General features: G+C 40.2%; 2 protein-coding genes across 3 annotated transcripts; one reads left to right on the forward strand and one right to left on the reverse strand.

Annotated features, from left to right (window-relative positions):
- The first annotated feature begins 37 nt into the window (after positions 1-37).
- LOC106601351 (glutaryl-CoA dehydrogenase, mitochondrial) lies at positions 38-11,676 on the forward strand. 2 transcript variants are annotated; one of them, XM_014193504.2, is made up of 13 exons: positions 38-208; positions 1,879-1,971; positions 2,576-2,695; positions 2,824-2,859; positions 2,994-3,134; positions 3,315-3,377; positions 7,229-7,399; positions 7,506-7,635; positions 8,979-9,195; positions 9,312-9,415; positions 9,558-9,683; positions 9,846-10,006; positions 10,247-11,676. In XM_014193504.2, the coding sequence occupies exons 3-13, from the start codon at positions 2,593-2,595 to the stop codon at positions 10,318-10,320; spliced, it is 1,326 nt and encodes a 441-aa protein (XP_014048979.1). In that variant the 5' UTR covers positions 38-208; positions 1,879-1,971; positions 2,576-2,592; the 3' UTR covers positions 10,321-11,676. The 2 variants fall into 2 exon arrangements, with proteins under 2 accessions (XP_014048979.1, XP_014048981.1); XM_014193506.2 differs by lacking the exon at positions 38-208 and having other exon boundaries at positions 1,891-2,022.
- On the reverse strand, positions 10,448-13,849 carry LOC106601352 (synaptonemal complex central element protein 2). Its single transcript, XM_014193507.2, has 5 exons — positions 13,743-13,849; positions 13,354-13,428; positions 13,098-13,186; positions 12,807-13,023; positions 10,448-12,663 (listed from the first exon to the last, which is right to left on the reverse strand). The coding sequence occupies exons 2-5, from the start codon at positions 13,423-13,425 to the stop codon at positions 12,469-12,471; spliced, it is 573 nt and encodes a 190-aa protein (XP_014048982.1). The 5' UTR covers positions 13,426-13,428; positions 13,743-13,849; the 3' UTR covers positions 10,448-12,468.
- Between the last annotated feature and the right edge of the window lie 3,138 nt (positions 13,850-16,987).

Consider the following 16,987-nt stretch of genomic DNA (forward strand, 5'->3'; position numbering starts at 1 on the left):
TATAACGGCACGTCAATGTGACCATACCACATGCAGACAGTATAGCCATCTATTTATCTTCATATGTTGAGCAAAGGGACATGTTTTTATACAGTATGATACAGTGTGTCAAGAAGAGAAGCTGCAAGATTACCTAAAATACTAAATAATCTATGTCAGGACTGGAGTGGAAGAACCGCTGTGAAAAGGGACTAGGAGTACGATACAGGTTAAACCTACTTTCTCAGTCATTTGTTTTCTAATATATCAGATTAATTGAGCTACACAATAAACATGTAAGAACTGTGTTGGACGTGCAGTCAAGTTAAAATAGTATTTCCAAAAGAAAGAAGAATGCTGGAATTGGTGCCTATCTATCCAACTCAGATGACTGGCAAACAATTACATTTTCATTACACTGGAAGGCATCATATTGGCACCATATCAACGTGGCTATTGTTCAAAATGTGTGACTGTCCTGGTAAAAAAAGTTTGATAATTCATCATAACACCCGGTGACTATACACCATGTCAGTTTGTTTCTGTCTCAGCATGGCTGGTACCTTGAAGGTCTTACCTAAATGGGCATCTCACTGCAGGATTCCTTAGGGCCTTTCAACAGCACACTGCTTCTGCCAAGTGTCACACAGGATTGAAGTGCTTTTTTCCCAATTATTAATATATTTAATTCTCATTTAGTTATTGACCTTTTTCTAAATGTGGGATGGGGAGTTGCATGTCTGGAATCAACATCTCTTTGCAGATTTAGTTAACAACAATCAGAAACAAACCTTCAATGAGCTTTGTAGAGTATTATAGCTCTATTATATTCTATCATATTAGTGCATGTTACATTGAGCTCATTACACAAATGCCAATGTGCTGCACTCTACTGGTAAAGTCAGGGCCCAACATCTTAGAATAATATGAAAATGATCCTCCTTTTATGATCCAGAGAGAAGGGCAAAGTCATGAAAGTGGTTGCGAAAGTAATCAGACTCTAGTGACTCAATGTTTAATTGTTATCTACAGGAAAAACATTCCAAGTCATAGTCAAGTTAATGTATGGAATGATAAATTACAATCGTTTTTATCAGCTTGACAGGTCAATATGCAGTGATGTAAAGTACTTTAAAGTACTAATTAAGTAGTATCTGTACTTTACGTTACTATTTATATTTTTGACTACTTTTACTTTTACTTTACATTCCTAAAGAATATAATGTACTTTTTAATCCATACATAGGGCGGCGCACAATTGGCCCAGCGTCGTCCGGGTTTGGCCGGTGTAGGCCGTCATTGTAAATAAGAATTTGTTCTTAACTGGCTTGCCTAGTTAAATAAAGGTTAAATAAAAAAAATAAAAAATACATAAGTATATTTAAAACCAAATATTTGTAGACTTTTACTCAAGTTGTATTTTACTAGGTGACTCTCCCTTTTACTTCAGTCATTTTCTATTAAGGTATCTTTACTTTTACTCAAGTATGACAATTGGGTACGTTTCCACCACTACGTTCTGAAAATAGTTCTGAACATGAATGTGGTCAATGCATGAACAGAACCCTCTCATTGCCACGCCTTGAATCTGCACGCCCCCGCCAATAAACCAATCAGAGCTTAGTCAAAAACTACGCAACAGCATGGAGAGACACTAGAAAGCAGTAATAGGGAGTGGTGAAAAGAGAAGAAAAACAACGAACAATGCTTTTGCACAAAAAAAAACATATATTTGTTTTTATAGTAATATACTTCCCACTATCATTTACATTTGGTTCCAGACATACATACATAGCTCTGATTAACATGTTCTTTTATCATACTAAATGTGGATCAACGTCAATTTGCCACACTCAAAATGGCGACAGAACCTAACCATTCCTGACCTACGTTACGCAGGTGCCTGTGTTAAAGTTTGTCCTCCTCTACCTTGTCAATTTGGAAAGGACTACGGAGGCCTGGGTCAAGGATCTCCAGCACTGTCAATTACAGGTCAGTCTATGTATTGAAGTTAGCCAACATATTTGGGACATTCATGAAACAGTAAGTTTGTGGTTAGGTCAAGTAAATAAACTCGATACTATGCTTTTACATCTTGATAACGTAAACTAACTAATAGTATTAGTTTATCTGCATGCAGTTTGCTAAATAGCTAGCTGTTTTAGCTATCACAACTAACATTTTAACCTCAACTAACGTGGCCGACACACACAGTTAGGTGTGTTAATAACTGCCAAGTTTCAGTTGCCTGCAGATCGACATTTATCTAGCTAGCTACTTTACGTTAGCTAGCTACTGTATAAATAGTTGGGATCGCTACCAGCTAGTGTTAATGTTGTGTAACAACTTGTCTGCCAACCACCATATCTCTTTTTCAACATTCTTGAAACTAATCACGACGTATTTGTCCTCAAACTATCCTATGCAGCTACATGAGTTCAATTTGCTAGTTGCGTTCTCCACCTGCTCTCAAATTACATGATTGTTAAAAGTTATAACCCATTATGTCTTTGAAATGACAACTATTTGAGTTTGTTGCATTGTTTTATGGATAATTTTCTTCTAAAACGTTTTTCTCCTTGTTTTTCTCTCATAGAAATCTAGCTACCCATCATGGCACTGAGAAGCGCTGTGTGCCGTCTGCTGGTCAACCCCCAGAGATGTGCCATCATTTCAGCGTCAAGATCTCAGGGATCAGCAGCGCCTGCACAAAAGGGTATAATATTACTTAATAATGACCTTGCCATCATGAGAACACAATGGTAGCAGTTTTACAAAGCCATTCTTACAATCATCATGCCTCTATTTGTCAGGGGAAGTACCCAATCTGTGTCCTTTCCACAGATGCAGAGAAAGCTAGTGAGAAGAAGGCTAAAGCACGTATGTCGATATCAACTCCTTTCAGATCAATCATATATATATATATATATATATATATTGCCCTTATATTATTTTTGGGGTCTGATGAATATTCAGTTGTGCTTCTCTGCAATCCTTCTCTACTGAACCACCAGCCAAGGTTCAGTTTAACTGGCGGGATGGCCTGGAGCTGGAGGGTCAGCTGACTGAGGAAGAGATCATGATCCGAGACTCATTCCGTGATTACTGTCAGGACAAACTCATGCCCCGCATTCTGATGGCCAACAGAAACGAAGGTGGGTCTGACTTTTGAGACACACCATCACCCATGCAGAGCCCATTGAGCTATTTATGCCAATAACCTCTGAAGGAACCCTTAAGGATCAGTTTTGCCCTTTAAGATGGAATGTCAATATTATGAATTTCGTCAGTTATGCAAACCATGTCAACATAACATGCTGCCTGTTTTGTCTTAGTGTTCCATCGAGACATTGTGTCAGAGATGGGGGAGCTGGGTGTCCTGGGCCCAACCATTAAAGGTGAGTCAATACCTTTGCGATCTGGAGGGTGGCCTTGCCGATATCATGGACAGTAATGGTTTGAGAACATTCCAAGATTTGAAATACAAACAAATTACCAGGTAAATCATTTTTTCTATATTTACAATTTAGATCAGCTATGCTGGCCTATGGACTCCCTTGGGAAACCCAACTACCGAACCATCCAATGATGGGATTTATAAATAAATTATCTGGGCTCTTGAACGGACTGATCTCCATTAGAGCTCGACCGATTAATCGGCATGGCCGATTTAATTAGGGCCGGTTTCAAGTTTTCATAACAATCGGTAATCTGTCTTTTTGGACGCCGATTACATTGCAATCATGAGGAAACTGTGTGGCAGGCTGACCACCTGTTACGCGAGTGCAGTGTCAAACGGACCTTGTGGCTGCAATGAGTTAAGTTGCTAGCTAGCATTAAACTGATCTTTTAAAAAAACAATCAATCTTCACATAATCACTAGTTAACTACACATGGTTGATATTACTAGGTTAACTAGCTTGTCATGCGTTGCATATAATCAATGTTAATTTATCATTGAATCACAGCCTAATTCAACTTCCCTAAACAGGTGATGATTTAACAAAAGCGCATTTGCGAAAAAAGCACATTCGTTTCACAACTGTACCTAACCATAAACATCAATGCCTTTCTTAAAATAAATACACAGAAGTATATTTTTTTAAACCTGCATATTTAGTTGAAATAAATGCATGTTAGCAGGCAATATTAACTAGAGAAATTGTGTCACTTCTCTTGCGTTCATTGCAAGCAGAGTCAGGGTATATGCAACAGTTTGGGCCACCTGGCTCGTTGCAAACTGTTTCTTCCTAACAAAGACCGTAATTAATTTGCCAGAATTTTACATAATTATGACATAACATTGAAGGTTGTGCAATGTAACAGCAATATTTAGACTTGGGGTTGCCACCAGTTCAGCAAAATACGGAATGGTTCTGAAAGAATAAATGTTCTGTTTTTGAAATTATAGTTCCCAGATTTGACCATATTAATGACCAAAGGCTCGTATTTCTGTGTTTATTATAATTAAGTCTATGATTTGATAGAGCAGTCTGACTGAGTGGTGGTAGGCAGCAGCAGGCTCGTAAGCATTCATTCAAACAGCACTTTACTGCGTTCGCGAGCAGCTCTTAGCAATGCTTGAAACACAGCGCTGTTTATGACTTCAAGCCTATCAACTCCCAGGATTAGGCTGGCAATACTAAAGTGCCTATAAGAACATCCAATAGTCAAAAAGGTATATGAAATACAAATGGTATAGAGAGAAATAGTTGACGCGTCATAATTCCTATAATGACTACAACCTTAAACTTAACTGGGAATATTGAAGAACTGGGAATATTGAACCACCAGCTTTCATATTTTCTGAGCAAGGAACTTAAGTGTTGAGGATCAGCGGGGTGGAGATGTTACCTACCCCCAGGTGGTGAGGGCCAGTAACAACATCTCCACCCCGCTGATCCTCAACACTGGGGCCCCACAAGGGTGCGTTCTCAGCTCTCTCCTGTACTCCCTGTTCACCCATGACTGCGTGGCCATGTACGTCTCCAACTCAATCAAGTTTGCAGACGACACTACAGTGGTAGGCTTGATTACCAACAACGACGAGACGGCCTACAGGGAGGAGGTGAGGGCCCTCGGAGTGTGGTGTCAGGAAAATAACCTCACATTCAATGTCAACAAAACAAAGGAGATGATCGTGGACTTCAGGAAACAGCAGAGGGAGCACCCCCCTATCCACATCAACGGGACAGTAGTGCAGGTGTAACGTTTTAAGTTCCTCGGCGTACACATCACGGACAAACTGAAATGGTCCACTCACACAGACAGCGTGGTGAAGGCGCAGCAGCGCCTCTTCAACCTCAGGAGGCTGAAGAAATTTGGCTTGTCACCAAAAACACTCACAAACTTTTACAGATGCACAATCGAGAGCATCCTGTCGGGCTGTATCACTGCCTGGTACGGCAACTGCTCCACCCACAACTGTAAGGCTCTCCAGAGGGTAGTGAGGTCTGCACAATGCATCACCGGGGGCAAACTACCTGCCCTCCAGGACACCTACACCACCCGACGTCACAGGAAGGCCAAAAAGATCATCAAGGACAACAACCACCCGAGCCACTGCCTGTTCACCCCGCTATCATCCAGAAGGCGAGGTCAGTACAGGTGCATCAAAGCGGGGACTGAGAGACTGAAAAACAGCTATCTCAAGGCCATCAGACTGTTAAACAGCCATCACTAACATTGAGTGGCTGCTGCCAACATACGGACTCATCTCTAGCCTCTTTTAATAATGAAAAAATGTATCACTAGCCACTTTAAACAATGCGACTTTATATAATGTTTACATACCCAACATTACTCATCTCATATGTATATACTATACTCTATACCATCTACTGCATCTTGCCTATGCTGTTCGGCCATCGCTCATTCATATATTTTTATGTACATATTCTTATTCATTCCTTTACACTTGTGTGTATAAGGTAGTTGTTGTGAAATTGTTAGATTACTTGTTAGATATTACTGCATGATCGGAACTAGAAGCACAAGCATTTCACTACACTCGCATTAACATCTGCTAACCATGTGTATGTGACAAATAAATTTGATTTGAAACGTTAGCTTTTTTACATGGCATATATTGCACTTTTACATTCTTCTCTAACACTGTTTTTGCATTATTTAAACCAAATTGAACATGTTTCATTATTTAAAATAAAAGGGTTCATTGTTCATTCAGTATTGTTATAATTGCCATTATTGCAAATATATCATCCGATTTAATCAGTATCGGCTTTTTTTGGTCCTCCAATAATCGGTATCGGCGTTGAAAAATCATAATCGGTCGACCTGTAATCTCTATAATATATTAACAAAAAAACAAAGCTCATTCTGAGCTAGCTATTAAAATGTTTGGTTCACAGATCTTGTTGAATCTGAACAACCCTTTAACTGGAACAGAATATGGAAAAATAAGTCATCCTGTAATCCAAGCCATCAATTTATACATTTTAAGTTTGTTCAGACTGTATTTAACACCAACAAAATGTTTTATGATGAAATTGGCCCCAACTCCATATGCTGGGGGAGTGCCCTGCAGTTAAATGCTTCTGGGGCAAAGGTACAAGTGCGATGTGCATGAATGTAAATATTTAATGTTTGGCATATATTATGTTCCCTAATGATGATCGCTCCCTGACTCTCTCAATCAATCAGAGATGATTGCCATCTAAGAGCCAGCAATCACCTCACTCTCTCCAAGTTCGCCAGTGGATACAGTTACTGTTAGAAGTTATAATTATCGACAGCGAGAATGAATGGTGCTACTCAAGGAACAATTGAGGCTTGGACAAATATACTTGACTCTGTAAACTGGTGAGCGGGATGGGAATGGGTGGGAAACATGGTTGGCTGTTTTTTTTTTATCACTTAAACTCTATTTCTTACGTTTTCTTATTTTAATTTGAGTGACAGCCTACTGGTACATGTTTTATAAACTTAGAATTTGAAATGGTTAATGTACCTGTAAGCCCCCCGGGGGGTTATATCATTCTCTGTAAGCATTCAAAGAGGGATTTTGTTTTCTGTGAAATGAACTTTGGTCATTTTGATCACAAAATGTTAAAGGCTATTTGTTTTTCAGAATCAACTATATGTGTCATGCCAGACGCATTGAAATATAGATAATGTAAATTAGATAATTGATTGTAGATTCACTTAATTCCCTTTTAATGTAGGCCTACTGCTTGTTTTGGAGGTTATTGCTTATGATGTGACCTCTCTCCCTCCACACTTTGACCAGGCTATGGCTGTGCTGGGACGAGCTATGTGGCCTACGGTTTGATCGCGAGGGAAGTGGAGAGGGTGGACAGCAGCTACCGCTCTGTCATGAGTGTGCAGTCCTCCTTGGTCATGCACCCTATCTATGCGTACGGGACCGAAGAGCAGAAGGAGAAGTGGCTGCCCAGGCTGGGTAAGGAGGAGGGGACATCCACATCCCTTAAGCCTCATCTTAAATGATGCACAATCCTGTTTGTATCTGGGTGTATTTGTCCTGTAATGTGTCCTCTACCTCCCAGCTCGTGGAGAGATCCTGGGCTGTTTTGGGTTGACTGAGCCCAACCACGGCAGTGACCCCGGTGGCATGGAGACCCGGGCTAAGTTCAACCCCTCCAGCCGCACCTTCACTCTCACTGGCTCCAAGACCTGGTGAGTAGGACTGGGAGACAGTACTTCACTACATAGTAGTGCTAGGGGAAAAAATCAATACAGTTACATGTCGCAATATTATTTTTGACGATAATATATATCTATCTATTATATTTTAATCTTATTTTCTCCACCGTTCTCCATCTTATTTTTAAATAGTAAGCAAACATGTCTTCAGCACTTTTATTACCTGACTGATCAAAATGAATTCTCTCATGCTTTCTCTTCTCTCTGCAGCAGACATATAGTGAGCAATATGTTTGGAACATAACATTGCAATAAAATCGCAGTATTGAATCACAATACATGAGATTTGCAATACATATAGTATCGTCACCTAAGTATCGTGATAATAGCGTAGTGGGAGGTCCCTTGCAATTCCCAGCCCTACTACATAGTGACGGAAACAGTTCATCACCCCATGAGCATGAGGACTTCAGGACTGACTGGACAGAGATGTGTGTAGCTGGATAGCAGGCATTAGGAGAACCTTGATGTTTAGATGTGATGTACTCACTGTTTTGTGATGTACTCAGTGCAAAGAACTTTGGAATTGCTTCCTATAAATAGCCAATCGATCATATAACAGAACAAACACCTACAGACCACAAACATTGATGAAAGCTTCCTTTGTCTCAACACCTTGGAATGCATTCCTCTACTGATTGAAAAGGCTATCTATTCATGAAGCATCAAGAATAGGCTACTTCCAAAAATTCTGAAGAATAGGAATATGTGCTTTCTATTATAAAGATTGTCATTAGAGTTTTTGTATTCATTACAGATTTTTTTTTTTTAATTTCAAATAATAAACCCAAGATCAAGTTGTTTGGCTCTTATCTAAATTGTAAACAACATTTCACTCTGTATACTAGTCCACAGGGTGGTGCTGTTCACAAATATATTAATGCTAGGTGCATGAATATTAGGTTCCCCCTCAGTTCCTCTTTACTCAGGTTTCAGTGTGTTATGATTCTGAACTGAGAGACGTCAGCAGTGACTGAACTGGACTTTGTGGTTGTATACTTAACCATTGAGTGCATTGGCCCTCACATTGTGTAAACTTAACACTGAATAAATACATGTAAATTGGTAACCTGGGCCTGTAGTTCATGTTTTAGATATTTGATGTAACGTTGTTTCCTCTGGGGAAATGCAGCTTCAACAACTTCAACCAAATGCTTAGTTTGACATTGAGTACATGGTTCTGTTCAATTCTACCATCACGTCTTGCAAAACTGTCCTCATATAACCCTAGAAACCAGGCTCACTCTGTAGCAAACTGATAAAATAGCTCCTCCCTAAATTACAATGCCTTCCCTCATCTCCTTCACCTTCGTCAGGATCACCAACTCCCCTGTGGCGGACATTGCTGTGGTCTGGGCCAAGTGTGACGATGGGAAGGTGTGTGGCTTCATCCTGGAGCGCGGTATGAAGGGCTTCACCACACCGAAGATCGAGGGCAAGTTCTCCCTTAGGGCGTCTGCCACTGGCATGATCATCATGGACGAGGTGGAGGTTCCTGAGGAGAACCTGCTGCCCAAAGTCTCTGGCCTGGGGGTGAGTAGAGGCCAGGATACCACTCTCAGGTACTGACTTTTATGTGGATGGCCAGACTTTCTTATGTTGTTTAATCTTGTTGGTATAAATGTTTTGTCTGTTCTCTTTGGCTCTAGGGTCCCTTTGGCTGCCTGAACAATGCCCGGTATGGCATCGCCTGGGGTTCACTAGGTGCTGCAGAGTTCTGCTTCCACGCGGCTCGTCAGTACACACTAGACAGGTGAGGATTCTGCGGCTACTATTGGTATGAGATGTTGTTTTGGATGACCAGGACCGAGCAAAAGTCTGTAGCTCTTGAATCTTATTTTGTTTTCTCAGTGAACTTAAGATGTTCTGCTACTCATGATATTTATTAATCTCAGAATCCAGTTTGGAGTACCCCTGGCCAGAAACCAGCTGATGCAGAAAAAGATGGCTGACATGTTGACAGAAATCACCATTGGTCTGCAGGCCTGTCTACAGCTGGGGAGACTCATCGACGCCAAAAAGTAAGAGGGAACTGGAAATGATGTGACATAATCGTCTTGTAGTGTGACACCACATTTTAACAATTAACTACACATCATAGGGGAAGTACAATTTCTGGTTGTTTCAGAGTGAATAGAACCTGAGGAGGAGACTTATCTCATATGTCTTCTCTCCTCCCTCAGGGCAGCCCCTGAGATGATCTCTATGCTAAAGAGGAACAGCTGTGGGAAGTCCCTGGACATCGCCCGGCAGGCCAGAGACATGCTGGGAGGAAACGGCATCTCTGACGAGTACCACATCATCCGCCATGTTATGAACCTGGAAGCCGTCAACACATACGAAGGTGAGGAGAAAGAAGGCCATAACCAGGTCTAAGAGGATATGGATGTGTCATTGCTATGGATGTGGAAGCAAAACTTTTTTTAATGGTATATTTCCTCACCAGTAGAGGTCAGTAATATGTCATTTATGATATTTTCAAAGGAGGGAAAAAAAACTGTCTCCTTATATATTTGCTCAACTTCAGCATCAGCACTGTTTAAGTGTTCCACATGGTTCCTTATATTGTTTTCTTTGTCTTCAGGTACCCATGACATCCATGCCCTGATTCTGGGCAAAGCCATCACTGGACTGCAGTCTTTCACTGTTAATAACTAACTGCCTGCTGCTAGTGCTCAAACAGACCACTAACAGAAACCTCAAGTCAATCTGTTCCTTAAACGAAGGACAAGTAGTTATACACCGCTTTGATGGCTTGTCTTCTACAGTAACACCAATGCTAATCTTTCCTCTCTCTTGAGTTTGTAGAATATGGGCTGGTTTTCTGGACACAGATTAAGCTTAGTCCTGGACTAAAAAGCATGGTCAATGGAGAATCTCGATTGAAATAGCTTTTTAGACCAGGACTAGGCTTAGTCTTTGTCCGGGAAACCAGTCCTAAATCTTTATTTTATGAGAAAGACCAGGTTGGGTTTTAAAGGCAAGTCTATCGTCGATTTCCTGGACAATTCATGAGTGTAATTATTTCAACTTGAAAAACAAAGCTATTTTTCTACTCTGTCATAAAATCCTAGTACTTACTGGTTTGTTTGGACAATTTCTGTCTACAATGTGTTTGAAATAGTTTACTATACGGTGGAAGTTAAAATGGTTCCGAATGAATCACTCGTTTCCTCACAACATTTGTAGTAAAATGGTTGTTGGACAAACATTTTAAAATGAGGTCACGATCCATACGCATGTCCTGAGTTTTTAGAACTGTGATGGTACTAATGACCAGTTATTGGTAATTGAGTGCCAAATAATTGATACTGCATTTACTGTTAGAGTTGAAAAAAAAAAAAGTTAAATCAATTGAAGTTAAATTAAGTAAATAAATCAAAGCAGGTTAAATAATCATGCCATTGCTTTTTTTTGTAATTGAATAGTTGTATTTGTGACTTACCATTTAGGCAGATCTGAGATTTGTATTTGGGGGTACAGGACAATGAATGCTGTTTGCACTTTATTAAGTTTGCCCTCCTCAGAACTCAACCAGGTGTAAATGTTATGCATGGTTTGAATTGCAATGTCAAAGGTTAATTCAAGCTTTTCACAAATAACTCTTATTGCAGTCCTTTCATGGTTGGTGCAATTTCCTTTTGCTGGCAAATTAATAGTGTTGTAGTAATGCTCACTATCTAATGCTAAATTAGTCTCTTGTTTATAAATGTAATTGTCATCAACAGGTGGTCCATTTAATCCAGGGTGGTTGGGGGATTTTTGGATTACTTATCCATCATTTCATGGTAGTGTTTTGAATGTTCCTATTTGAAGTAACATGGAGTGTTTTATAAAGTGAATCAAAAAAGATGGGGGGGATTCCATGAAGTGTATTTTGATATAGAAATTGTGCACCACTATTGAATTTTAAAAGCCTGTTACATTAAATGAAGTGCCCTTTAATATAGACCACATGGAGTATTCAATAAATCAGATTTCTATTATGAATAAAGACTTGCTAAATTGCCTACATTTTGTATGTTGACATGCCCCTCTGTGCACTCTGACTTCTGGAAGATTTTAATGCACTTAACCTCAAGTTTTCACCATCGTTGTGAAGCTGTTATTTTGTTGCTTTGACAAGGTCAATCGCAAATATTTATTTTATGTGATTAATTTATATCTGTACGTCATTTTAAGGTCAACACTTATGTGAACTGAACTCGTTTTATAGGGTTAGGGTTCTACTCTTTTTGGCCATTTTTCTAGTGTTTTGTGATGGAAAATTGAGTGGGTCGAGAATAACACGTCAACCCAGTTACCCATGGATAGATAAGCTAGAGATGTTTTAACAATTTAATTTGTTGGGTGAAGCTTGCATTCAATTGCCACTCTGTTGCACACAAGCTTCCATTCCCCCGTCACAAGGGATTTTATGGCTGCTTTAAAAAGTCATCAAACCTGTTACTTTATTTGGCACTTAATATGCACTTACTATAGTAATTATTTTTTTTTTACGTCTTTTGATAAAACTTTTTATGAAGTTCTCTGCTCTTTATGACAGCATGTTAAATGTATATTCTGGCTCAGTAAATCTGCTCTATAATGCTATTTGGTCATAGGTATGAACAAAAATATCCACACTAGTTATGTAATAAATCATTTTATAAACAAATGCTTCTTCCAACACCTCAGTTTACAACCACTGTTTTATGTTCTATTTGACATATACCACAGTCAAACAAACAAGGCATTGCTTTAATTATTCCAGACCTCCCAGAAATCAGTTAAGGCAGTTAAAATAAATTAATGGCTGAGTAGATGTCAGTTCTCAGCTGTCTGCTGCAGGCTGTTGTTGATGGCTGATAAGGTCTGACTGGCTCCCTGTAGCTCCATACTGAGCTGACTACTCCTCTCCAGTACCTCAGACAGCTCCTGCAGATTGGCCTCCATCCCACGGCCATGCTCCTCATAGCTGCTGAACATCTGCTCCTTCACCTGCTGGCACACCTCACTCACCTGGGGAGGAACCCTCACGCGCACTAGTCACAGTCACTCTCCTTCACATTTACATTAGGCTAGACTCGTAATCTCAATGCATTCTTTTTAACTACAAAAAAATGTGACCATGTGCTTTTCACTCAACAGTAGGACAGTGATACCTTATTCATTAACTTGTTCTCGAAGGTGGTCATGATTTCCTGGTCCATGGCTCGGCTCTGGTTGATTCGCTCTATCAGATCCTGGGCCTTCTTCCCTATCTCCTCTATCGTTGAACTGAGAACAGTCGTACTCTCCTCACCTGGGAGCTCGCTGGAAGTACTGTTGTGTACGTCACGTCTATTGGAGATGTTTGAAATGTCGATGCCGGAGTCCTCACTTCCATTAAAAAAAAAAAACGTTAAATACTTAACAGAACACATAATAATACTTTAAACCCAGTAACTCCATACCTTTGCTGTCCATGGCTTTCGTCCAGTGTCACAAACGAAAATGTCTCATCAGGGATGTCCTGGTCTGGCCCATGTCCTTGTTCAGGGTCCTAAGGATACAGGGAGAAATGTCAATCAAACCATAACATTTTCTGATCCCTCTAAAATACATTGACAACGTGTACAGTTGTCAAACATAAGTAGCAAAGGATTCAAAGGTGCAAGATCTCAGTCATTCAGAGTTGAGCTGGACAGTCTCATATTTTCCTTCATTTACCGTGGGTGATGAGGGATGATGATGACAAGACTGAAAGGTAGGTGCTGGCTTTCCAAAGAAGAGCTGGGACATTTTCTATGAGCAAAATGTTGCATAGGAAAAATAAATGCAACCGGTATGGAAGTTTGATAATTCTGTAACAACTCAGCCAAACCACTTTCTCTAACCTTCTCTGACTCAACTACTTTAACGTTACATTGGGCTATGCTGGCCAGCTAGCCTAGCTAGGCATAAAGCTAACCCCTCAGACTGATCTGATCATGACAAAACCAAATAGGTATCCAGTCTCGAGTTTTGTCAAGGGTAAATCATGTGGTGGTAACAAAAATATTAAGAACATTTAGCGAAACTCCATTGGAAACAACAAAATACTGTTGCTGGCTACTTACCAAAAAATATATATTATTCAGTTGCACTGTGTCATAAAAGTTTTCGTCAGAACTGTCTGGCCACCTCGAAAATTGCGCGCGAAAAACGGGTTCTGGAGGACACGTGCTGTGAACTAGTTAGTTGTTCAACTAGTGTCAACGTAGACTCGGAACAATACTGTATCATGCACCGACACGCATTCTGAATGATTGAAGGCATATTCTTTAAAATAATTATCAAAGAAACACATTTTATCAAACATATGACATATTCAAATGAAGTGTAAACTGTGAGGCTGGGGTCCGGTCAAGACAGTGGGAGAAAAACATTTACAGTCGAAGTCGGAAGTTTACATACTCCTTAGCCAAATACAATTAAACTCCGTTTTTCACAATTCCTGACATTTCATCCTAGTAAAAATTCCCTGTCTTAGGTCAGTTAGGATCACCACTTTATTTTAAGAATGTGAAATGTCAGAATAATAGTAGAGAGAATGATTTATTTCAGCTTGTATTTCTTTCATCACATTCCCAGTGGGTCAGAAGTTTACATACACTCAATTAGTATTTGGTAGCATTGCCTTTAAATTGTTTAACTTGGGTCAAATGTTTAGGGTAGCCTTCCACAAGCTTCCCACAATAAGTTGTGTGAATTGTGGCCCATTCCTCCTGACAGAGCTGGTGTAACAGTCAGGTTTGTTGGCCTCCTTGCTCACACACGCTTTTTCAGTTCTGCCCACATATTTTCTATGGGATTGAGGTCAGGGCTTTGTGATGGCCACTCCAATACCTTGACTTTGTTGTCCTTAAGCCATTTTGCCACAACTTTGGAAGTATGCTTGGGGTCATTGTTCATTTGGAAGACCCATTTGCGACCAAGCTTTAACTTCCTGGCTGATGTCTTGAGATGTTGCTTCAATATATCCACATCATTTTCCTCCCTCATGATGCCATTGTAGGAGAGTTAAAAAGGTTATTCCATCAAACTTCAAATTATTAGAATAGTACACAACGCAGAACAGAACAACCAGGTTGAGGGTCAGTGGCCAAAGCCCGCAAACAGGAATATTCCAAGTTCAGACAGAAGTGGGGAGTCAGATCGATATGATCGCCAGGAACTTTACTTTTGGTGTCTATTTTTAATTGTTGCGCTACTGGTGCTGCCTGTTGATGTTAGGTAGGCAGCTACAGTAGCTGAATGATGTTAACATCTTCGCGTTGTGCTTCATTTAATGTATTTTATTTCATCTGGGTGCTTGCGTCACCTACTAACACCCTGGTACCACCCATAGCTCCCGTTCTCCTCAGTCCGAGAAAACACTGAGAGAGAAAGAACAACTTGTCAGATGGTGCATTGGAGACTGATGTGTTCCTGTCCTGTCTTTTCACAATATTATTGCAGATCAACATAAAAGCCAAAAAGACAGCCGTGGTGTCGCTCTTCATTTCTTGGTTCTCCTGTGGTTATGATTTCTTTTGATTTTCCCATGATGTCAAGCAAAGAGGCACTGAGTTTGAAGGTAGGCCTTGAAATACATCCACAGGTACACCTCCAATTGACTCAAATTATGTCAATTAGCCTATCAGAAGCTGCTAAAGCCATGACATCATTTTCTGGAATTTTCCAAGCTGTTTAAAGACACAGTCAACTTAGTGTATGTAAACTTCTGACCCACTGGAATTATGATACAGTGAATTTTAAGTGAACTAATCTGTCTGTAAATAATTGTTGGAAAAATGGATTGTGTCATGCACAAAGTAGATGTCCTCACTGACTTGCCAAAACTATAGTTTGTTGACAAGAAATTTGTGGAGTGGTTGAAAAATGAGTTTTAATGACTACGACCTAAGTGTATGTAAACTTCCAACTTCAACTGTAGATAGAGCACCAGAGACGAGGTATTTTCAGGATAAACTTTGTGTGATCAAACAAACTTTAAAGTACATCCATCTGAGCTCAGCCATTGTGGAAATGTTTTGATATCTGGGGATTAGGCCTACTGAGGTAATGCCTTGTGGGATTTAAACAGAAGTGATCAGCAAACTGAAAAAAGACAGAAAAAGAGAGGGGGTGACAGGAAGAAGTTAAAACAAAGTCAAACTAAGGGCTGAATTTCATGTAAGGCAGTTCCTAGGATAGACAAACACCTAGCATCAGAAGGGTGAACAGGAAGATGCAGAGGAGATGGTGTGACAGACAGAGGAAGATATAGGCTCAACAGAACTATCATGCTGCACATGTGCAGTAGCTTAATCTGCTTTGGTGACTTTGGACGCAGTGTCTGGGTCAAACTGATAGATGAGCGGTGTTGTATTGCAAGAATTCCATAGCAAACACTGGAAAATGTGTCTTTGGCTGGGTCATCTACACAGTGATTTGTCCTGGCAGGGGCTCAGCGATAATTTAACCCATGCAGAGTCCTTTCAGTTCCATTCTGAGTAAAGCAGATTCAATCCGGACCTTTGAAGATCCGTGTTATAGCGCGCTTGACATTTAAAGGTAATTTCCAGTTGAGCCGAAATATGCAGCGTTTACCTTGAATGTAGTCTCTGCGAACACAGAAACATTTCCTTTCAAAGGTGCATAGCCGAAAGGATTGAAGGATTGATCGGATTGAATCTCGGCCTAACATCCTTTATATCCCAAAATACCATAGCCTACTAGGTGTGTCTGATGTGCATTCTCTTTCATTTATTTAGAGGCTTCCATGTGAAAGAAGTGATTCGCAAACTGGAATTCCACCCCCAACATCTCTCAAACATCTCTGCACAGATAGTCTACAGGCACGCAGAAAGGGGGGGCTATATCGGTCTGCTAATACATGACTAGTAAAGGCCCAGTGCACTACTTTTGTGAAAAATAACGAAAGCAGGTGGCATGTGCATTCACATACACAGACGTACATGAAGCATACACAATTTGAGAAGAGGTCCGCGTTCTGTTGCAATATGTAGATATATTGAACCAACAGAACAAAACATTCTCAAAGTCCAGGAGATAATCTCTGGAGGTATTCCGGTGGCTCTAGCAGTTTAAATCCCTTCAGGAAATGAGGGACATGGGGTGGGCAGATAAAGGCTTGTCTCATAAAGGGAATAAACCCTCTAATCTCTTCAGATTCTGCTTCTTTGCATGTCTACTGCTGCTTTGAAATGGGGAATTATGAAACAGATAAATCCCATACATGCCCAAGCCTGCTCTCTACATAAGGAAATAAAAGTCAGTCACTGAACATGAACCAATGTAGCTCCTATTTTGGTATAAA

This window comes from Salmo salar, chromosome ssa03 (assembly GCF_905237065.1).
Source record: "Salmo salar chromosome ssa03, Ssal_v3.1, whole genome shotgun sequence".
Lineage (NCBI taxonomy): Eukaryota > Metazoa > Chordata > Actinopteri > Salmoniformes > Salmonidae > Salmo > Salmo salar.

Bases quoted from the DNA above. Each gene is read 5' to 3' on its own strand.
- LOC106601351 (XM_014193504.2), top strand. From the start codon at position 2,593: ATGGCACTGAGAAGCGCTGTGTGCCGTCTGCTGGTCAACCCCCAGAGA. The intron at 3,135-3,314 runs GTGGGTCTGACT...GTTTTGTCTTAG, and splicing joins GATGGCCAACAGAAACGAAG to TGTTCCATCGAGACATTGTG. The intron at 3,378-7,228 runs GTGAGTCAATAC...CACTTTGACCAG, and splicing joins CCTGGGCCCAACCATTAAAG to GCTATGGCTGTGCTGGGACG.
- LOC106601352 (XM_014193507.2), bottom strand. From the start codon at position 13,425: ATGTCCCAGCTCTTCTTTGGAAAGCCAGCACCTACCTTTCAGTCTTGT. The intron at 13,187-13,353 runs GTAAATGAAGGA...CTGTATCCTTAG, and splicing joins ATCATCCCTCATCACCCACG to GACCCTGAACAAGGACATGG. The intron at 12,664-12,806 runs GTATCACTGTCC...GTTCCTCCCCAG, and splicing joins AGAACAAGTTAATGAATAAG to GTGAGTGAGGTGTGCCAGCA.